This window comes from Ascidia mentula, chromosome 8, assembly GCF_947561715.1.
Source record: "Ascidia mentula chromosome 8, kaAscMent1.1, whole genome shotgun sequence".
Taxonomy (NCBI): domain Eukaryota; kingdom Metazoa; phylum Chordata; class Ascidiacea; order Phlebobranchia; family Ascidiidae; genus Ascidia; species Ascidia mentula.
Genome location: NC_138573.1, coordinates 5,977,283 through 6,000,328, shown reverse-complemented (window position 1 = coordinate 6,000,328; position 23,046 = coordinate 5,977,283). Strand labels below are relative to the sequence as shown.

The window sequence follows — 23,046 nt, the reverse complement described above, 5'->3', positions numbered from 1 at the left end:
AAGAATTATCACCAGTCTGTGTTCGGCGCATAATTTTTGACAATGGCTCGAGTATTGCGATTGGGAAATACGTATTTTTTTCACAAAGCTTTTGGAGGTTTTGGGTCACTACACCAACCACTTCTTCTCGCTTCATTTTGCTGCTTGCAAAAAGTCGTTTAGACAGAGACATTTCAACACCATGTCAAGAAAGCATTTTTAACAATGCAAGCGGACTGACTAAATTTTCACTGTGTGTGATGTACAACTTAAGTTTCGCCGGCAATGTGCAGACAACTGCAGTAATAAACAGGCTCGGCCATTGTCCATTAACGTCTGATTCGTGTTTATGGCATCGGTTGTCGGCGAGTCCGCAAACGTTTCGTCTAGTCGACAATATCTGGTGTGAGGCAAGTTCACTTTATCAAGCTGATTCTTAAAAGTGGAGCTTCGGTTGAAAGTGTGCGGTATATTTGTCTCAATGCGCAAAGGATTTTAATTGGCCAGAGTTAACATGTACAATTTGTGACCACAACAGTGTTTGTTTGTGGTTTAGTTGAGTCAACCAGCTACCGTGCTCAGATACGTCCATGCTTATCGTTTTTTCATTGGTAAACACCCACAAGCTACCACCTATACGGTTATACGCTCAACCATGTGCAAGGCCGCGCCCCGATTCCCACAGTTTTGTTTATGTTCATCCACGTTTGTTCACAGTGACCGCCACTGCCCTCGTGACAATCCAATTGCTCGCCGGACGAGTCCGCCATGTTTGCAGCAAATATTTAGTAATCACCGGGACGAATCGTGCACAGGTCGACGCCGGGCGTGTTTTAATCGTTGGTCTGCAGTGCCACCATAGCGACAGGCGACACTTTAAATTCGTCGGGCCCTGGGTTAGAAGTTTGATTTGCGCATCCCGGTTGACCAGGATCGGTAAACAAGATTGCACTTGCCCGCTACTGACCACTTAACATACATGACCGCTCCGCTGTCTGTTACCTTTTCAACGCCAAAAGCGCAAAACAGGCACTGAGGTGAATGGAAGAAATTCAAAGTGAAACCAGTTTAAAAAGTCGGAACTTGTCAACGTTTCATTTACAGAAGTTCTAACCGTATTGACAATTAGGCCGTCAAGGATCGGACAATACAAAATGCGAGGGGTCATTTAACGTTTAATTTTGTCGTTAGGAATACGGTCAATTTTGAGACCGACGAACATCAATTTAAATTTAGTTGTTTTTTTAACGTAAAAATCCAGTAGGTGAAAAATACTAATAATTTCCAGCTCCTGATTAAGCAAATCAGGTCGGTTACCGCAAATTGTTTCTGACGCATCTGCTATCAGGAGAAATTAATCATCATTCCTTGCTCTGTTATGTCCAACAATAGCCAAACATTACGCCGTCGGGCCTGTTGTCGTTTCTGCTCTGTATGTAAACAGCGCCGTCCGACGCGGTGGCACGGATTATAATTGCAGAGCCACTGTTTATCAAAGCGCGTCAGGTGTTAATTTAGAATTGCAGACCGAAGTGTTTAACCCTCCCTGAACTAAAGGCGACGTGCACAGGTCAGTTTTCGCAAACAAACCACGCAACTAATTGTGGTGGCGGAATTTCGCCGAACTTGTCCAACATTGATACCAGGTGACCTCGCGCATGCATTTTCCGTAGAATATTCTTGTGCTTCACAGTTCAAACCAAAAGGGTTCTTCTCAGCATGAATACATTTTGTAAAGAGTTGATAAGGACATGCTAAAAGCCATTGATTGAAATGTATCACATGACCTATTCTCGTATCATCTGAAGACGCGTTTCATGACAATAAATAAATATCATGGCCTAAGAATTTCTTTGCTTTGGCCCATTTTGCTGATGGGGCAAGTTGGGATATGGCATTTTGCATAATAGGCAGGTAGGCATGCACATAACGTTTAGCAAGCAGATAATTTATGGCGGCCGTGCACACGATGGAATCATTTTGTGGTCCGTCACTGCAATTTTAATTAATTGCATTTGTTGCATCACAATTTGTATCCATGAGACGCGCGCGGCCATGTTCGGCCAAAATTGCTTTATTTTATTCAATTTGTCAGCCGAAGTGGTGGATGGACTTATTTGTCAGTTTCATTTGGCTCGTTACGATCAACTACGTGCACACTTATACGTCACGTCTCCCCTGCAAAAATTTGCCTAGTTGTTCTCGAATCAATGCTATTTACACGCCTATCACGAAAACACGAGGAGAAGCCATGTGGCTCTTAACCTTCGTAAAGGAATGCGTGTTTAAATACATGTTCTTCGATCGGTATATTAGCGTCTAATTTAGGATGTGCGCAGATTTTTGATGGAAACAACAATCAATTGTTGCATGCTATCGCGTGACAGGGCAGGATCGTCCCACTGCAAAGGCCCTTTATACAGCGATCTCAGTTCTCGTATTTTTACGTTGGTGGAGATTCCCTACGTATATGTAAAGGTCGCCTGTCAAGTTGTGCGCTTGCGCACCAGTGTACCTTCACCTCAATATACCCCGCAAAACAACCAATTCCCCGTAGCTCAGTCGTTAGAACGTTGGGTCCGACTAGCCAAGCCAAGGGTCGTGAGTTCGATCCTCAGTTTAATTTTTCTGATCTCTCTCCGACTTGGCTTGAAAAGTTGCTGATCCAGCTTGGTTGCGATGCCAGTGAACCTTATGATAAATATTTTATTTAAAGACGTTTTGTCCGGATTTCTTGCAATGTGGGCATGTATGTCAAAGACCAATAATCCTTCGTCGAGACTTCTTTGACTTTAACTACATGTTCGCTTTTCTCCATTCCACTCATCACCAAAAGCATGTCCTTTGTATCCCGAAACTGCTGTTGTTGCAAAAACGTATAGGAATGCGTTGCGTCATGCGAAATCAACGCTTTGGTTTTGTGCACAAACCGATGATACGCAAATGCGTGCGCGTGGTTTTATCGAGTCAGCCTCAGTCGTCTGTCTCTACACGTGAACGTCGATTGCTTGAGACCTTGTATGGGCGCGTATTACGTCGAACGTGTTTTGCGTTGTGGGAAGTCGACTGCCCGAGGCTCAATAGACTTCTTGTAGTTCCTCTTGATTAAAGTCATGAAATGTTCGTTAATAATGAGACTTCCCTGCGTTTCTCCGCTCCAAGTGCATGTTTTTGGTGCTGGAGGTGATTCATTGGTGTATGGCTAACCACGTAGACACACGACTTCATGATCTAAACTTATGATATATTTTTATCTTCTCGTGTGTTTTGAATGTGGCGATGACGTAGATTCGCGTGTCTGGGTGAGCGAAATATAATATATAGACGAGTTTGAACGCCCACGCGGAACACAATTTCATAATTGTGATTATTTGTTTTCTGACTGTTACTTTCAGGTCTGGCGTCACATTTATCTTAACTCTTTGTCCGACTGCTTCAAAACGTTTTAGCACATTTTTCACCATGAGGATTGAAATGCCGAATGACGTAATATAAATGCAAAGTAAATTCAATAGAAAATATTTAAAGGTACTCAAGAAAAAAATACTGACTGGCACATGTTCACAAACCGCAGAATGTTTCTATTACAGGGTATGTTTGACCTAAATTTGATTTAAATGGTACTTCAAAGTCCCAAATAGCAGGGACTGCCTGAAATTATTCCTATTTGATATGGGTATACAAATTCGTACATTAAGTTTGTTGTATTTGATAGACACGAACAGTATTTTGCTGAAAGCACCATGGGTAAATTTTAACCTGTAATCTTTGTAACCTCCGTAAATTCCTTACAGTTTTTTACTTTAGAACGCGTGGGCCCCAAATCCCCCAATCATCGGATTTGTAGAAATCTGATTTAATCCTACCCGCGTTTAACGTGTATACATACACAGTATCCATTTCTCAATTAAACACCACGTGTGGCTGTGTACTGCATGCGAAGACCGCCCGACGGTGATGTTATCTATCGTGAACTGTGGCAGGATTTTGCGATAGCTTATTACGAATTCGATGAATAACTCAATGAAAAGCAACATGTTTGTAACTTGTTGCTTGCGATTAGCTTGTTTCCGAAAAAATGACGTCATACCAGCAACACTTTGCTAAACACCTGTGAAAAATTCGGCAAATTATTACGAAGCGTATTATTCACAAACCACATCTTAATATCTTAATACTCTTGGATATAGCTTGGATTCATATTGCCTTTTTTTCGCCTGAAGGGTTTGAACTATTCCTTAAATTTTTCTTGTTGAAAAGAACGCACGTAGCGTGTTGCTTCCCAACATGGTATCCCGTGGGCATCGACTGCATAATTTCTCCATTTTAGTTCACGTGATAGAAAAGTACCCACAAGTTTATTACAAATAAAATTGCTGTTTTTTTCGTGTAGGTGATCGTTTGTGTGTGGCTTTTGTGTTCAGCGTAACTAAATCTATTGATTTCGCACAAGTATTGCAAAAACCTAGAAATACGAGCAAAATCAATACACCCAAGTAAACACGTACAAAGAAAGGATAACAATCCGCCAACATTTCCAGAATAACGACTTTCCTTTGGAAAGCACTGGCCTTGATAAATTACATGTCTGTGACGTTTGAAAATTATGATGTCTGTACAAGCATCGGCCAATGGGCATTGCAATAGCCTGGCAGGCTTTTGAAAGCCGACCGCATATTAGACGATAATGTGCATTTCGTGACCGGCATTTTACGTGTGTCGACACGACTGCGAAAATCTGCAACAATGGTCGCGTGTCTGATTGGGCCCATCAAATGCTCTGTCAATTTGGACACCAGCACGGTCTTTCGGACCTTTCACGTACAAACGGCGTTTAAAGGAAATTTGCATCTATGGTTTTTTTGACCAGTGTTGCAAGAACCCCGCATTCTTTAATGTCGCTTTTGTTTATCAATACATGTTCAGTTGGGTATTTTGTGTAAAACACGCATACCGATTAATTAATTGGTTACTGAAAGTTACACAAATTACATTATCGTTGCGATTTGACAGTTTTAACGTTGGGGGAAATATGGAATATATACTGCAAAAAGACCGCAACTATACGATATTCTTTGTCGCATTACATACTTTTATTAACACGTTTTTATTTTCAACTTGTTGGCAGCAATGCCCAGAGAAACCTTTAACCCCGAGAAACCTGTTTTGGCATACATGTTTTGGCTGGGTTACAGTTGCAAGATACGAAGGTGGGTTCGTTTGGCACATACGGTCACGGAACCGCTGCCTAATGCACGCAACCGGACCTCGTATCCAGACCTAACGTGAAGCCTTATATGAAAGTCTTTATTACATGCCTGGAAAGATCCTATTAGCCGTCGTCGCATTTATCAAATTGAAGCATGTCTTCCGTCCACGGAATTTTGCAATTCCAGTGAAAGGTTAATTGTGGTCTCCCCGAAAAGGGAGCTGTCCGTCTGCTAACGTGGGCTCGGATTACAACCAAGTGCCTGTATACCCTATATAGTCGTAATTGCACCGTCTGCGTGGCAACGCTCGTTGGGGTAAGTTAGTGACGCCATGTGTACGCCAAATTGCCCTTGCGTTTATGTTTATATATGGAGCTTAAATCAGCAAATATTCATGCTCATCTGCGTCAAGTTGCTGGAAATGCAATGCTGTAATGACGTACAGTATTTCACGATTGATTGAACAGACACGACTATCTATAACCGCACTTAAACATCGACTAAATATCACGACGTGGGTGGGCGTGTTTTACTCGACGTCGTTCGGTTTAGGTTGTTTCTGGTTAATTGAGTGGTTTGTGTTAATTCGATTGCGAGGCATTTTCCTGAAAGCAGTGTGCGTTTCATTGGAATTCATCTGCACCGAAGACGGTGACATTTGCATACATCTCTCAGTTTTTGGCAGCAAACGTCACATTCTGGATCACTTAATTACTTCCGGTAGTTCGATATCGGCTGCAGTTGCTACCATGCCAGGCAAGCCTTTGGAACTAAACGGAAAAGCATTCGGTGTTGGTACTGGGCTATCAACGTCTCATTAATTAGGTCCGGGGTCAGTTTAAAAATCTGGATTCCCCGACAATGACAGTGTATGCTACGCTAGTAATTTGTCACATAATGTGGAAGCTATTTTCAACAAATTGGTGCAATATACCTTGACTTTACCACCCTATGGAATATATTTTAATATTCGGTAAAGGGTTTCGTTAAGCTTTAAAAACACTACGCATTTAATATTACATATCGCATATTTGTCATGCTGTTTGGAAATGTGTATAGAAGTCAACGCAAACTCGTACCAATAACTGATGCCATGGCCTTGGCGTGGCCATGTGGGTGCCTATAAGAAGCTACGCGTTCTCAAAAATGATGTCTATATGCTTCAGGCTTCATATTGTAAACTTCTTGTGAACATTGTAACGAAATGTTGCGACTGAATATTATGTTTATGCGATGCAAATGGTCAATGGTATATGAGTGTTGCAATAACACGTTTTTTATTCCAGAATCACGAACGCGATTTTTCCAGATAGTATGTAAATGTGCGTGTTGTATGCTGCTCTGATAGATTCGAACAAGTAAAACTTACAGTTTTTCTTTTTTCCACTTATATACTGCAGTTTAAGAGAAGAATCAACAAACCAGAAATCAGACGCCCACCGATAAATAACTCACAAGGCATTCGAAGCTGGTTAAAATATACTTGTAAATACATACGCATTAAAAAGTCTCGCCGGCCGTGCGGGGTTATTCAAAGCCGCATTGGAATCACAAGAGCACAACGATATGCACCGAACGCTCGAAATTTGTCAGGCAGAGACAAAGTGCTAATCGTTTCACACCTGACCACTCCGCATCGCATTGTGCAGGCAACTTGGATATAATCGGATTTTATGTACCAAGCCAAAACAAACACAGCAGGTCATTGATGAACATTAATTTCATTCGGCTGCTACGTGACCCGACTTAAATCTTTGGAGTCAGGCGGTGCTTTCAAACCTTCAAAACACGAACAACCGAACCTGCAAATTATCGTATGTTCAATTGCGTTTTCTGGCTAATAGAGGTTACCGGTTCGGCAACTTAAAGTGTGTGGTTTTCTAAAAGTAGATGGCCATGCCGTATTTAGACATGCGAAACTCAAGTTGGCAAAGTTGGCTACATTCTCCGATGAAGTGGGTAATGTCCTATTATTTCTGTGATGTCCTATTTCATCTGGGAAAATATTCATCCTGCAATGAATGCTGTCACCTATGTAGAGCAAAACAGAAAACTTTAAACTTAAATAAAAAAAATAAATCATTAGAAAGTGTAGCAATGACCTGGAGGGGTTACGCAAGGTCGTGATGACTTGCGTAAAAAGTCACGCCATGCGGAAATACCGACCTTATATACGGTTACCTGAGGACGAGGAGTTTGAAAAGAGGACCTACTCTTCCTCAACCATGCCACTTGCCGTCCCATGTTTCTTGTTTTTATGCGAACTTATCATTAACATTCCGTCAAGCGCGCGCGCTGTGGCGCGACGCAGTTTAATTCTCTTGCTTAACTGGTTATTTGGCGATATGTTTTCGAGGCATTCGACTTCCAAGGATCGGGCGAAATGAGTAGAACCTGTTTGTTGCAGAAATAATGGCGAAACTGCGGCCACAACGACTCGAACGGATAATCCTATACAGTTGGCACCTCTCCATACAGTGTCTCCAGAGAGTTTTTTTTTTAATGAAATTATGGTTGCGCCCATTTCAAGACGTGTTGCGGAGTTCTAAAATGTCTTTGGCCTATCCACCTATGCTTTCGTTTGTGGAAAGTTTTGTGGTGAGAAGGTCGCCTTATGTCGGTGCTATGAACCGTATTAACCCACAAAAAAACATGAAACATTCGACCAATAATTACCAGGTTTGTTTTTGTGCTTCCGAGCGAAAGGAAACAGCTCGGCAATGCGGAGACCCACGATGTGAAAGCAACCTAAACCGCCACTTTGTTACCCATCATTTCGTCGCGTCGTCTGTAGTTCGTGACAAACTGGATTAAGACATCCAACATGTTCTCGACGCTACTGGACAAGTGCCTTTCTGGTGATTACATATACCGGCGTTGTGAAGTTGTGCCAGGTTAATCCGGTCGGGCACCGGTAGCAAATGTGGCCGAGATTCATCGTTGGCAATTTTGCGATACAACCTTGTGCTACTTAGTGGGTTGTTGCCTTAACTGATTTGTTATGCAATATGGAATTTGCAAATTAATCATGGCATAAACATTAAAATAGCGTTCTTGTGATAAATTTTATACGTTACGAAAATGTATGCCCCGCTTAACCAGTAAATGTCAGGCTTTGAGAAAGTGTTAGGTTTGCGGGGCCATAAAAATTTCTTACCAGATTAAGAGGGTTATTATTGGCAGAAAATTTGTGTTCACAATGCTAAATGGCTATAGATCAACGATGGTTTTACTCAAGTGTGGTCGACTAATGCGATTTCAACGTGCCGTAACATTTGCATTGACGATAGAGGCGGATTCAAGCAAATCCGTCAATTCACCGTAACATGAACACTGGCGCGTTATGCGAAACCATCAAAGCCGAAAGCTCCATAATCATGTCTCTGTTTGTGGTTATGATACTTTTCCGGGAAATTGAAATTTCAAGTCAACTGCTTCGTTCGGTGTATTGGCCGCGCGTGTTGACGAGTTCGATTTATAAAGTTTTGTGCCGACCTTTTAGTATAAGGCCCGTTGCTGCCCTCGAGTGTCTAAAAATATACTGGAACTTCCGCCACTGGCAAGCCACACATTTCCTAAAATATGGCAAGTTGCAGCCGTGAATTGGCTCGAGAAAGAAACAGACGTTATTCAGTACATACGCTTCGAACGACAAAGGTATGTTTGTGTAGTTTTACCACAGTGTATACCGCATAGTAGCCAAATCCAATCCAATGACTTCGTGTACGCTTCGAGGCTCTTGGAAAAATCCGACTGTGGAGGCGATCCAAAACGTATAGAGCCGTGGTATTTTGCATCAAACATTGTGATTTTTTAAGGAAGTTAGTTTTACCCTATAAATATGTATATTTTTGCATCAACAGGTTTGCAGGCGGTTTGAGAAGCACAAGCAAGCATGACACAAACAATTTATCGCTGAACGCCTACAAAACAGGTCATCATCATGACGTAAGAGTGTTATTTGCAACCGATTTTCGCATATCACATGCATCAACATATTACCTGCAAACAACAATGGCCACCAATAACATGCAATGTTGATCGTAATACCATTGATCTTTATGTTGTGAAACCTTAGTAAAACCTTAATCATGATAGTTTGGATCGAAGTGGGGCATCCAAGACACAAAATAGTGGTGACGAGTGGCGTTTAGCAAGTTGGAAGTGTTGGTCCTGGGGGTTAGCTACTTTTCGGGCTGCTGATGTTATAATTTGCTTGTTTTCCAGCTTAGAACATCACTAGGCAAAAACCAGGGTTCACAAACTATTTGCGCAAATGTAAAAACGCAAAACGTGTGTTTTGATGCAACGAAATAAACATGTATAAATATTACATTACACCGGTGCGGAATCTTCAAAGATTCCCTTCTGTATGTAAGCATTCACCCTTTCCCCAAATCAGCTGCTTTTTTGTTCTTTCAAAGTAGCTATCGATGACAATGATTTTGGATTTTAGTGGTTTATGGTTGTGTGACTTTCGTTGATATCTATCGTTTTCTAAGCTCAATTTGAAATTATTTCAGCAAACCTTGTTCTGAAAGTACGCGATCATCTACAACGTTCAGGGATAAACACATATCAGCCAAATACAAACGTATGCGCATGTTAAACTTTAACGATTGGGACAACGCACCAGCCCATGGAAACACATAACCACCGACACCCTTGTGTACAGCACAGCGTTCGTTCCGGTCTACCAACCAATCAACGGAATGAACGAGGGTACTTGAGAAGAACTCAAAAGCATTATTTTTGAAGGTAGTTGTTGAAAAAAAAACAAAATAGCTTACAAATAAATCAAATTAACATTTTTGTGCACATTGTATGTAAGGGGGAAATGGTGAGGCCCAGTTAAAAATACAATAAGACTGATCAAATGGATTCAAGGGTGCCTGTTGTTCGGTGTGGCTTGTTTACGCAACACAACCTCCTTATTTTGTTTGAGAAGTTGTTGTTTAACATTGTAATAAACAAGCCAGTAAAAAATAACTTTGACCAACAGTTCGCAAAAGCATCAGCATGTATACTTTAATAACAAACAGGCCAACTTCTCAAACGATGCGGGATGTGGAATCATCCTTATGTATTGTTCGTCTTATTGTACCCATCCTGTTTTGCTCGAATGTGAGAAGACTGCTGAATAAAGGTAAGAACAATCAACACAAACTAACATCAGGTTGTTTGTTTCAGAAAGACCTGTGCCTAGAACAGTGCTGATAAACAGGTTTAATTGAAAATGCAGTTATAAAGATGTGATATTTTTATTAAAGTTTATGTGAAACAAAACGTTTATACAACAAGTACTTTTGTATACATTTCAACAGATACAGCAAGTTGTTCATGAAACGAGACTTAGTTACAGAAGATTTTCTCACTTGAAGAAAATGAGGAGTGCATACGTTCTTTTCGTTTTGATATATTTGTGGAAATCCAAGGCCCTAAACGTTTTGCCAATTCCGTGTGAGTTGCCTTTTTCTTTTCTCCTTTACAACCCTAGGCGTTGAAACAAAATCCTGCACAGCAAGGAGCTTTACTTCCTTATTAGCACAGCTGCTGTTGGTTTATTGGGTGTCAGTTGATTGTTTATGTAGTGTGCTGATTTGGAAACAATGTTTGTAAACTATGTGTTGCTTTATGGTCTAAACCAGTTCAAAACAAATTTAAATTTAACAAAATTGAATTGTAACCACAACTGCAATAGTATGAGAGCTAGATGAACTACTTGCGTTTTCATTCGCAGCTTGCAATAGGGCAGGAGGGGCATTTTGTACAACTGATCTGTGTTCAACCAGTCGGTGCCCGGCTTTTCCCAACGCCGTTTGCGCACGAAGAAGATGCGGTGGAAATTGTGAACCGAAGTTTTTTCTCAACGGCGTTAAACTATCTGAGAAAAGATGCAATGGTACGATATAGATTTACCAAATCACGAACGCTATTTAGCACAACACAGTTTTGAACAATAACCTCGCACAAGCTCTTCTAGTACAAACTTAAAATATAATTGCTTGAATTTTGATCATTATAGACTCATTTATGACTTACAAGTGTCTAATAATCAACCCTGGTCATGCGACTAAACAGGGGAGTTAGAAAAATATAACATTGTTAATATAAAATGCACAAGTAAAGCTTGCTGTACTTTGAGGTATTCAAACACCAACTTTCATATCTCAAGATTATTAATTAAAAAAAGGAGGTTGCGATGGAGGAAAGTTTACCCAGTGGTTCAACCGCGATCGACCCAGTGGTCATGGAGATTATGAAACGTTGGTTGATCTTCGAAAGGAGTTTCCTGAAACCATATGTTCGCATCCGACCTTTGTTGATGCGCGATCTGTCTCCAGCGGTCTTCCACACGACATGGTTGGTCAACACAACAAGGCAAACACAGAACAAGGGTTCTGGTGCAACAACAAGGATAATCCGGGTACTTGCATGGACTACAAGGTTCGATTCTGCTGTCCTGATGGTAAGTGGTTTCTTTTGCGTTTCGTCCGATTAGTTTAAAACAGTAGCACACACTCCTTGAAGTAATGCAAATTTAGTGTCAGCAGTTTTTTTAATCTAAAGTCATAACTTGCATCTTGTTTCAATCGGCAAATTTCAGACCATACATTTTTTATATATACCAGGTATTGTCACGAAAACGCGGTATTTGGAAACCACGTACACATTATCATCCACCTTTTCTTTAAGTTCCCCAGTGCCCCGATGATGCATGGACCGATTACTTCAATCGTGATCGTCCCTCGGCAACTTGTGACTGTGAGACTATGCCGAACCTTAGAGTTGAGTATGTTGGTCAGATATGCAAGGAACCAACTGCAATTGATGTAAGGTTGGTTTCCAACAACAAACCTCACCACACCGCTGGACAAATCATAACACACGCTAACCCCAAAAGAGGCTTTCGATGCGACAACACCGAAACCCAAACATGCCTCGATTACAAAGTGAGGTTCTGCTGCCCGAAAGGTATTATCAACATTCATTTTTGCACAGCTTCTAGCAGTCTGCATTCGGTCAATATTTTATTTATATAATGAACATTACAGTACCACAACCGACTTGTGAGAAAGATGGTTGGACGGCATGGTTGAACGCTGACCATTCTTCTGGACCTGGTGACTATGAAAAATTGGCTTTGCTGCGAAAGTAAGTCCAATTTGGATTGTTGAACACACGTGGAAACTATAAATCAGTTAAGATTTCTATTGATTAAAACTTCAAAGAATTTTCAACTGTCTCAGCTTGTTTAAAAGGTTTTAAAGTCTGTGCTTGAATTTAAAGGAAATACCCTGAGTTGATTTGCGACAAGCCGACCAACATCGATGCACGAGTGCGACTCACACATGAGAGCTATTTGACTGTCAATCAAGATATTGATATCAATGCAGACCGCGGACTTATTTGTGTAAACGGTTTGAACCAACGATGCTTGGATTACGAAGTGCGATTCTGCTGCCCTAACCGTAAGAACAATCAATGAATTTTCCTCAATAAAATACCTTTGGGTAACTGAATAATTAAATAAACCTGCAGATTTATAGTTGACCTAGGTACGGTGTCAGTTCGTTGTTTAAATTGTATACAGACAACATAACCTTACCAAAATGCAAAAACGGCAAATGGACGGATTTCTACAACCAAGACAAACCGAGCGGGAAGGGAGATTACGAAACCCTGGAGGCCCATCGTGAATTGGCCCCAGAGGAGATCTGCCCTAATCCAACCAATAGCGACGTTCGTGTTGCTCGCACTGGTGCAAGTTACCTAACTGCCGCCCAACAAGTCGAGTTCGATCCACGAAAAGGATTTTACTGCGAGAACGCTGCACAAAGTGGGGAATTTTGTGAAGATTACAAGATCAGGTTTTGTTGTCCAAACGGTGAGAGTCACAAAAATTGTCATAAATTTGTCTTAAAACAATATCTTCGGTTTACTTAGAATGTGAAACTCCGGTTTGCAAGGATGGGGATTGGACTCGTTTCTTTGACATCGACGATCCGGACAATGAAGGCGACATCGAACTGATCGAAAACATCAACATAGTAACAGGAGGTGAAGTTTGTTCTGTGCCGACAGAAATCGACGTTCGTCTGTTGAATGGCGACCATTACACAACCATGAACCAACTTGTACACGTCAGTGTAACAGAAGGATTCGCTTGCTACAACAGCGACGAACAAACCTGCTGCGACTACAAAGTTCGTTTCTGCTGTCCAAAAGCCTTGATTCCACTGTTGTCCTTTATATCCGTTGCTGTTGCACCAACTGCAGCTAGTGGTATTGATCTGCTGTTGCCTATTCTTCAAGGTACCGTACCGAGCATATTGCATTTTTTTCTGTTTTCCGTTCTCGAACTTGAAAGTAAACCTTAGTTATGTTTCCGAAATGTTGAGATATCCGCTGGATTTTGATTCTGATCAGATTGTTCTTTCTTAATGGTTTTTGTGGTGCTCAGGTTTATTCCGGCCACAAATCTCCTATAGCCGATTTTCAGATTAAATTATCTGTGTAACTCTGTGCTCTGTGTACTTTGTGATGTTAATAAATAATAACTCTCTTTTCTCACCAGTATGTTTTTTTCCGCCAACTACCAATGGGTTATCATTTGAGGGAGTTCCCCCATTTGATCCTGGACAAATTGTGCCTTACCGTTGCATGATGCCGACGCAAACCATGATAGGCGGAAAAACAGACTATAATGAGTGTCTGCTTGGTCATACATGGAGATATTCCATAGAGGATGTTCCCACCTGCAGTTGAGGTACAGACCTATTGCGTATTTAAACACGTTTTGTTTAGGAAAAGAGCACTAGGAGTGTTGCAACTTAATTTTTATAAGTCTCGTGTGTTGTTTGACCTATAGTTTTTGGGGGGTTTGGACCAATCTGGAAAGGTCCCTATTTCGCTTTGCTGTGTACCTTCAATAGCAATAATGATCATTTTTTTTAACCCACTGTAAACAAATATTTCTTTTTGTATGTACACTACCTTTAATGGTGCACGTCCGGAAGCATCAACGCACATATTTGTCCGATGTTTTTAGTCAGTCGTCATCGAAAATGCTCTGGCATTCCTGTATCTTTTAGTTGTAATATACTTTTGTTGTAGTATCTTTAAAGTGTCTCTTTTTTCATTGTTCACGGACTGAACTTCCTGACTCTGTAAAAAATATATTCGCCAGCTTATCGCTATCTATAATCAATACACTTATGAAAATGCGGGCGACTATTTCGAAAAGTCTTTTCAATAACACAAATTGCAGCAACCCATTACCAAACCTAGCAAACAAGGAAACATTAACAAAATCTGATGGTATACCACACACCAACTAAGGGTGGTTTGGTTGTTGTTGTTTTGATCGCACAGAATTAAGCGAGAATATAAGGCTTTCGCTTTTTAAAATAACAAAAACACGTTTATGAAAGTTGTGGTGTATTACTTAGTAAATCATATCAGGATGTTGTAATGTGCAGTGCCACTTGTTTACCATTATAACAAGGAGAGTGACTTCATCTTGACGTTGTAAACATATTAAAAATGCGTTCGTGAGTTCGTGATCATAAACACACAACAGCACGACTGCTGGTTTCCGAACCTATAAATAGGTTTTGTGTTGAGCGACAGGGATAAAGCTCATTGCTGGACTCAAATGTAAGCGATTCTGCAGCGATGGTTGTCGTTTTCTGAGCTCAATTTGAAATTATTTCAGCAACCGTTGTTCTTAACTAACGCGATCATACACAAACAAACGAATCTACGTTCAGAGATTAACACACATCAGCCAAATACAAGACGTTAAAAGAGTCATATGCGCATGTTAAACTTTAACGATTGGGACAACGCATCAGTCCAAACACATAACCACCTATACCCTTGTGTACAGCACAGCGTGCTTTCCGGTCTGCCAACCAGATAAATCTACAACCAATTAACGTAATGAACGTGGTTACATACGCGAGGTTAGAGCCATCTTGAGAAGAACTGAAAGCCATTATTTGTGAAGGTGGTTGTTTTCAAAAAAAGACAATAGCTGACAACTAAATCAAATTAACAGGTTAATACATTTTTGTATACATTGTATGTAAGCGGGAAATTGTGAGGCCCGGATGAAAATACAATAAGACTGATCGAATGGATTCAAGGGTGCCTGTTGTTCGGTGTGGCTTGTTTTCACAACACAACCACCTTATTTTATTTGTGAGAAATTGTTGTTTAACATTGTGATAAACAAGCCAGCAAACATATTAACGTTCAACAACAGTTCGCAAAAGCATCAACATAAATACATTAATAACAAACAGGCCAATTGTTTAAACGATGCGGGATGTGGAATCATCCTTGTGTATTGTTCGTCTTTTTGTACCCATCCTGTTTTGCACGGATATGAGAAGACTGCTGAATAAAGGTAAAAACAATCAACACAAACTAACATCAGGTTGTTTGTTTCAGAAGAGCTGTGCCTTAAACAGTGCTGATAAAACACCAGCGCTGTGAGCAGGTTTGATTTAAAATGCAGTTATAACGATGTAGTACTTTTATTAAAGTTGTTGCAAAAGAAAACGTTTATGGAACAGTTACTTTTGCATACATTTCAATAGATACAGCAAGTTGTTCAAAAAACGACACTTTGTAACACAAGATTTTGCCACTTGAAGAAAATGAGGAGTGCACACGTTCTTCTCGTTTTGATATATGCGTGGAAATCCAACGCCCAAAACGTTTCGCCAATTCCGCGTAAGTTGCTTTTTTCTTTCTTCTTTTCAACCCTAGGCATTGAAACAAAGTCCTGAACAGAAGGAGCTTTACTTCCTTATTAGCACAGCTGCTGTTAGTTTATTGGGTGTCAATTGATTGTTTATGTAGTGTGCTGATTGGGGTACAATGTTTGTAAATTATGTGTTGCTTAATAGTGTAAACCGGTGCAAAACACAATTCAACTTAAAAAGAAATAAACTGTAACCAAGTGCAATATAGTAAAAGAGCTAGATGAACCATTGGCGTTTTCATTCGTAGCTTGCAATACGAGAAATGTAGCATTTTGTGGAATCGATCTGTGTTCAACTAGTCGGTGCTCGGCATTTCCCAACGCCGTTTGCGCCCAGAGAGGATGCGATGGAAATTGTGAACCGGAGTTCTTTCTCAACGGCGTTAAACTCTCTGAGGAAAGATGCAATGGTACGATATAGATTTACCGAATTACGAACGATATTTAGCACAACACAGTTTTGAACAATAACCTCGCACAAGCTCTTCTGGTACAAACCTACCATATAATTGCTAGAATTTTGATCATTATAGACTCATTTATAACTTACAAGTTTCTTTAAATCAACCCTGGCCATACGATTGAACCGGAAGCTCAATCAGAAAACATAACATTGTTGATATAAAATGCATCAGTAAAGCTTTCTGTACATTGAGGTATTCAAACACCAACTTTCATATCTCAAGACTATTTGTTTAATAAAGGAGGTTGCGATGGTGGAAAGTTTACCCAGTGGTTCAACCGCGACCGACCCAGTGGTTATGGAGATTATGAAACGTTGGTTGATCTTCGAAAGGAGTTTCCTGAAACCATATGTTCGCATCCGACCTTTGTTGATGCGCGATCTGTCTCCAGCGGTCTTCCGCACGACATGGTTGGTCAAGACAACAAGGCAAATACAGAACGGGGGTTCTGGTGCAACAACAAGGATAATCCGGGTTCTTGCATGGACTACAAGGTTCGATTCTGCTGTCCTGATGGTAAGTGATTTCTTATTGCATTTCGTCCAAATAGTTCAAAACAGTAGCACACACTCATTAAAATAATGCAAATTTAGTGTCGGCAGTTTCAGTTGCCAATCTAAAGTCGTAACTTACATCTTGTTTCAATCGGCAAATTTCAGAGGATACATTTTTTACATCAGGAATTGCTATGAGAATGCGGTATTTGGAAAGCACGTACACATTATCATCAACCTTTTCTTTAAGTTCCCCAGTGCCCCGATGATGCATGGACCGATTACTTCAATCGTGATCGTCCCTCGGCAACTTGTGACTGTGAGACTATGCCGAACCTTAGAGTTGAGTATGTTGGCCAGATATGCGAGGAGCCAACTGCGATTGATGTAAGGTTGGTTTCCAACAACAAACCTCACCACACCGCTGGACAAATTATAACACACGCTGACCCCGAAAGAGGCTTTCGATGCGACAACACCGAAACCCAAACATGCCTCGATTACAAAGTGAGGTTCTGCTGCCCAAAAGGTATTACCAACATTTGTTTTTCCACAGCATGGAAAAGGTTCTTACAGTCTACAATTAGTCAATAATTTTGTAATAATGCACTTTACAGTACCACAACCGACTTGTGAGAAAGATGGTTGGACGGCATGGTTAAACGCTGACCATTCTTCTGGACTTGGTGACTATGAAAAATTGGCTTCGCTGCGAAAGTAAGTCCAATTGAGATTATTGAACACACGTGGAAACTATAGGCTAAATCATTTAGAATGGTTGTTGAATAAAACTTGAAACAATTTTTAAATGTCACAGCTTGTTTAAAAGTCTGTGTATAAAAGGAAATATCCTGAGTTGATTTGCGACAAGCCGACTAGCATCGATGCACGCGTGCGACTCACACACGAGAGCTATTTGACTGTCAATCAAGATATTGATATCAATGCAGACCTCGGACTTATTTGTGTAAACGGTTTGAACCAACGATGCTTGGATTACGAAGTGCGATTCTGCTGCCCTAACCGTAAGAAAAATTAATGAATTTTCCTCAATAAAATACCTTTGGGTAACTGAATAATTTGAATAAACCTGCAGAATTATATTTGACCGAGGTACGGTGTCAGTTCGTTGTTTTAATTGCATGCAGACAACATACCCTTACCAAAATGCAAAAACGGCAAATGGACGGATTTCTACAACCGAGACAAACCGAGCGGGAAGGGGGACTACGAAACCCTGGAGGCCCTTCGAGAATTGGCCCCAGAAGAAATCTGCCCTAATCCAACCAATAGCGACGTTCGTGTTGCTCGCACTGGTGCAAGTTACCTATCTGCCGCCCAACAAGTCGAGATCGATCCACTGAAAGGATTTTACTGCGAGAACGCTGCACAAAGTGGGGAATTTTGTGAGGATTACAAGATCAGGTTTTGTTGTCCAAACGGTGAGAGTCACAAAGTTTGTCATAAATTTGTCTTGAAACATTATTTTCGGTTTACTTAGAATGTGAAACCCCGGTTTGCAAGGATGGGGATTGGACTCGTTTCTTTGACATCGACGATCCGGACAATGAAGGCGACATCGAACTGATCGAAAACATCAACATCGTAACAGGAGGTGAAGTTTGTTCCGTGCCGACAGAAATCGACGTTCGTCTGTTGAATGGCGACCTTTACACAACCATGAACCAACTTGTACACGTCAGTGTAACAGAAGGATTCGCTTGCTACAACAGCGACGACCAAACCTGCTGCGACTACAAAGTTCGTTTCTGCTGTCCTGAAGGTGAGTCTAACTCTACATCGATATGAATTATGCTCGATTCGCCGTTCTGTATTGTTTTGAAAGTACACGTATAAAATATGGCTTGTTGTCCTCTAGCCGTCAACCCCGGTAACCAGATTGCCTGGTGTACGGCATGGGGAGATCCCCACTACACCACTTTGGATGGTTTCGCCTACGACTTTCAGGGCGAGTCTTGGTATGATTTTTTATCCACTACCGAACTTCCCTTTGGTTCTGATTTGCAACCTTTTAGTGTGTGGGTGAGTTGGATTTGCGTCTATAGGTGTTGGCACGAAAGTTTTACAAAAACGATTTTGACAATCGTATCTCTATCGTTTGTTCTGTTTGGTCCAAAAGTGAAGACGCTTCATTATTTTATTATTTCAACTCTTGGCCTGTTTTCGCTGCTAGGTTTTTTGTTCTCTTTGAAAATGACGTATGCCTTTTCTTGCTGTTTTCACCAGATATTTGAGTAAGTAGATATAACGTTATTGTTTCAGACGGATAACCGGGTTTGCGGAAATGCTGTCACTTGCATAAGGAGGGTTCAGATACGCATTTATGATCAATTAATTGAACTCTTGCAATCAAATGCTGTAACGGTGAGGCGATAAATTTTTTTTTGCGTAACTAAGTGATATTGCGTAATTTACACTTTAGAGCGAAAACTCATGTCGTTAAATAAAGTAATATACTACAGGTTATATCACATACAATTTTTGAAGGTTGGTTGCATTTTAAATGTGTAACCGGTTCTCTATATAGCTCGATGGCCTGCCACTCTCTGTTCCTTACGAAGACGTAGCCAACCAATGGTCCATCGTAAAGCTGCCGACCAACGAGCTCTCTCTCGTCACCAACTTTGGACTCAGGGTCTTGTTCGACGGCCTGCACACCCTCAAAGTTAGCGTAACGGCAGTGTACAGGACATATGTTCATGGTAGGCTATGCATCTTGCCTTACATTATCCAACATGTATTTGGTAACCACTTTGCTGCAAACAAATTCTGTATTTTCAGGGCTCTGTGGAAATTTCAACGGGGATGTTTCTGATGAATTCATACTAAGGGGAACGGAAATCCTCACGGAAAATGTGAACTTATTTGGAAATAGCCACGCGATCGAACGAGGGTATACATTGTTTATACTTCAGCGTGTAACTTTTTGGGCCAAAAGGTCCGTTTGTAACAAAAAGTATAAATCTATAGCCAGCATTCCGTAACGCTTGCGAAGGTTACTAATAACATAACATCAGTAGCCCTTTCAGCAGTTTGTAAGTTGCGGATTGGATCGAAACCAATGATATAAACACTTCCTTTCATATTATGTTTATTTCTCAGCACTCCTGTACCGGACAATTCTCCGGAATGTTCCATTGACCCATTGGACAGTAATTACCTGGGCTTGGTTGAGACGTGTCGCGCTATTGTGAGTCATCCGTGCTTCGAAGGGTGTATCGACCTCTTGCAGAACCCAACTAGAGACCAAATTCTTCAGGTGCTTCGCTTACCTGATTTTCGCGTTTTGCACATCAGATAATGATTGTTTGCGGTTATAGGCTTGCGTGTTTGATTTCTGTTTTGCGAACCTTCCATGGAATGTAATAAAAACCACGTACAGCGTCATTGAACTTTCGTGCATAGCTGAAGGCTTACCGGTTTGCGGAAATGCTTCTCAAGTTTTTACAGGTGAGAACTTCGTACGTTGACAGAATCGATCTCAAATTCACAAAAATAAACAAAATACTTTTTATTCACCATACAGTTAAACATAATAGAGGTTCTTTGTAGCGTAAATTGCGTTGTTTCAAAAATATAGTCGCTTTTTTAACTTGTTTGTTGCAGACGCGGTTTGTTCTGTTGGGGAAAACTCTTATTATGACGAATGCGCTCACCCGGAATGTGTGCCATCTTGCTCCAGTCTTATAACGGGACCTGTTGTATGCCCCAAAGTTTGTGGATCTGGTGGTAAATTCTGTGACGTTGCATGAAGAAAGATGACGTTTACAAGCATTGAACTACAAAATAGTTACAAAAAAATTGTTCAATGTATTTCTGTCTCAAAAACTGCAATTATTTTTTGCAGCTTGCGTCTGTCCTCCTGGGTTGTATGCGGACTACAACAACAAAAAGTGTGTTACGCTGCCCGCCTGCTTGTGTAGTATTTTTGGCAATTCTTCAGGGGTAAAATTTTTGTTTCACTTTTCATACAAACGTATTACCATTTCCAGAAATCAGTTTTCTGCGGTAATGGAACCAAAGCCGTCATAGTAAGTCTCGCTCTTTGCGTGTATCGACACACCATTTGGGTTTTGCAGAGTCCTTTCCTGTTTGACAACTGCACCCAGTCGTGTGTTTGTGGTGATGATGGAGTGGCGCAATGCGAAGACTTCGTTTGTTCGGGCGACTGCCGCGGCTCCTTCTGCATGGAAAGTAAGTTTTTTCTCTACTGGTAAAAGTTTATGTTAAAATGAACTATAATACCGTTCCGTTTTTGTCTGTATAGCGTTTCTAATTTAATACATCGACTTGCCGATGTTTAATTTTTCCTCATTATTCTCAGTAATCTATAAGACATCAAAATTAAAATTTAGTAGTCTTATTCACACTTAAGAAAACTTTTTTTATGTAATTTTATTCACGTCAGTAAAAAAATTCTACATTTAAATGCTCTGTTTGATTTCTTGTAATTATTCGATGTGTGTGCTGAAACACATACGCAAATTGCAAACAAACACTCTCGCTAATCAGTGTTTCCGACCTAATTGTCTTGTTTTGTAATAAGCACCATGTCATTAATCTGAAGGTGCGCCTTACTTGTTTGTTCAAACATACTGGTTTACTGATATGTTGTATATACTCTATCTTTTGCACTGTTTTCCAGCGTGTGGTCCGCTCCCACTGACCAGAGGCTTGATACCCCTGCAAGTGCCACCATTCTATCCCGGACAGACTGTGAATTACCAATGCCTCCCCGGGTTTCTAATGGGTGACGGAAATACAACCACTAACGAGTGCCGACCTGATTTTACATGGAGATATTCTTCTGAAGACCTTCCATATTGCCACTTTGGTAAGAATATTGACCTTGTTACTCTTAGTATTTGATAACAAAAAGCAGCAGTACCGTAAAATGAACAGAAATTCCCAAACAACTTGGTGATTGAATAAAAGTGCGGCGTTTGCAATTTGTGTGGTTTTGATCTGATTCGAATCTGTTCTTCTACACAAAACTTACTCCTTGCATTCCTATAACCTAACCTAGTCGTTTTAATATTTTGCTTGACTCACAAATCAGCCTTAAATTATTACAAAACATTTTTATGATAAAACACCATTTGGTGGACTGCAAGCAATGTAAATTAATTATTCAAACATTCACGAACACAAACTTTTCAATCAGTTGTCTTGCGTATACATACTTTGTAGTCTCTTAAAACTTGTTTTTGTTTAGATTTTCTGTGATGGTGATAGTGGAACTTCGACGATTGTGTGTGTGGCAATTTTATTTTTATATATATATGCCCCTTTTACCAGTCCTTTGACTCTCTGGGAAATGTGTATTTTGTTAAGTGTAATAATATTTCTTCCGTTGAAAACTTTTGGCGATGTTTAAATTGATTTGTCGTTTATATTTAATAAACGGGTGAAAATGCATGAAAAATTGTGGCAGACCTAAGAGTTATCATTAGACCATATGCACTTCATTAATGTTTTGGAAATTTTTTTTACATGGAAGTCGCAAATACGTTATATTGAGCTTTATCAACAAACCGTAGGCTATGCCGCGTCAATGTACAGTGGTTGTATATACAGATGCGCGCGCGAGGCGAATTGCCGTCGTCGTTTGTCACAATGCTACAGGAACCTAAACCGAATAAGCTTAATTGGTGTATTGTGATAAACAGGAAGACCATTGGCAGATATTTCCATTTGGCCGATTGTTTTCTGTGCACATCCCGGTACTGGTTTCCATGAATCATACCATCAACATATTGTGTTTAATACTTGTTATTGTGGAGCTTCCAAAATCCGTGTACAGTCACCAAATTACAGCATGTCAAATGTTAAAATGTTGATGAATGTACAAATTCGAAACATGCGGTGCTATACTTCGCAAGTTTCGATGTGGGACAACACAAAGTTCAAAACAACATTCTTTCTTGCACGGCGTATGGATAGGTTAACGTTGTGCGTTGTCATGCGTCAACGTAAGAGCACATGGTTATTGCGACTCCAGTCACCCCCAAAACGCCTCTAAACATTTGGGTTAAAAAAATTGGTCACTGACATAGATCAGTTAAACAGGGATTGTGCTGAATCGGATATGGTAATACTTAGTC

At 40.5% G+C, this 23,046-nt stretch overlaps 2 protein-coding genes across 2 annotated transcripts; both read left to right on the top strand.

Annotated features, from left to right (window-relative positions):
* Positions 1-10,247: 10,247 nt before the first annotated feature.
* Positions 10,248-13,958, top strand: LOC145910968 (uncharacterized). Its single transcript, XM_082998198.1, has 10 exons — positions 10,248-10,313; positions 10,514-10,649; positions 10,930-11,091; positions 11,383-11,658; positions 11,886-12,164; positions 12,245-12,344; positions 12,480-12,661; positions 12,784-13,077; positions 13,137-13,505; positions 13,768-13,958. Exons 1-10 carry the CDS (start codon positions 10,248-10,250, stop codon positions 13,956-13,958), a joined length of 2,055 nt encoding a protein of 684 aa, XP_082854324.1.
* A 1,557-nt stretch (positions 13,959-15,515) lies between these two features.
* Positions 15,516-22,254, top strand: LOC145910967 (uncharacterized). The gene is made up of 19 exons (XM_082998197.1): positions 15,516-15,603; positions 16,212-16,373; positions 16,668-16,943; positions 17,172-17,450; positions 17,539-17,638; positions 17,765-17,946; positions 18,070-18,363; positions 18,423-18,704; positions 18,801-18,964; positions 19,205-19,306; positions 19,470-19,644; positions 19,724-19,835; positions 20,045-20,201; positions 20,263-20,392; positions 20,549-20,671; positions 20,790-20,887; positions 21,022-21,136; positions 21,588-21,776; positions 22,158-22,254. Exons 1-19 carry the CDS (start codon positions 15,516-15,518, stop codon positions 22,166-22,168), a joined length of 3,039 nt encoding a protein of 1,012 aa, XP_082854323.1. The 3' UTR covers positions 22,169-22,254.
* The last annotated feature ends 792 nt before the right edge of the window (positions 22,255-23,046 follow it).

Excerpts from the sequence above, each read along its gene's own strand:
- LOC145910968 (XM_082998198.1), top strand. The coding sequence starts at position 10,248 with ATGCGGGATGTGGAATCATCCTTATGTATTGTTCGTCTTATTGTACCC. Across the intron at positions 10,650-10,929 it reads AAACGTTTTGCCAATTCCGT|CTTGCAATAGGGCAGGAGGG; the intron begins GTGAGTTGCCTT and ends TTTCATTCGCAG. Across the intron at positions 11,659-11,885 it reads TCGATTCTGCTGTCCTGATG|TTCCCCAGTGCCCCGATGAT; the intron begins GTAAGTGGTTTC and ends CTTTTCTTTAAG.
- LOC145910967 (XM_082998197.1), top strand. The coding sequence starts at position 15,516 with ATGCGGGATGTGGAATCATCCTTGTGTATTGTTCGTCTTTTTGTACCC. Across the intron at positions 17,451-17,538 it reads GAGGTTCTGCTGCCCAAAAG|TACCACAACCGACTTGTGAG; the intron begins GTATTACCAACA and ends TGCACTTTACAG. Across the intron at positions 20,393-20,548 it reads TGCTTCTCAAGTTTTTACAG|ACGCGGTTTGTTCTGTTGGG; the intron begins GTGAGAACTTCG and ends TGTTTGTTGCAG.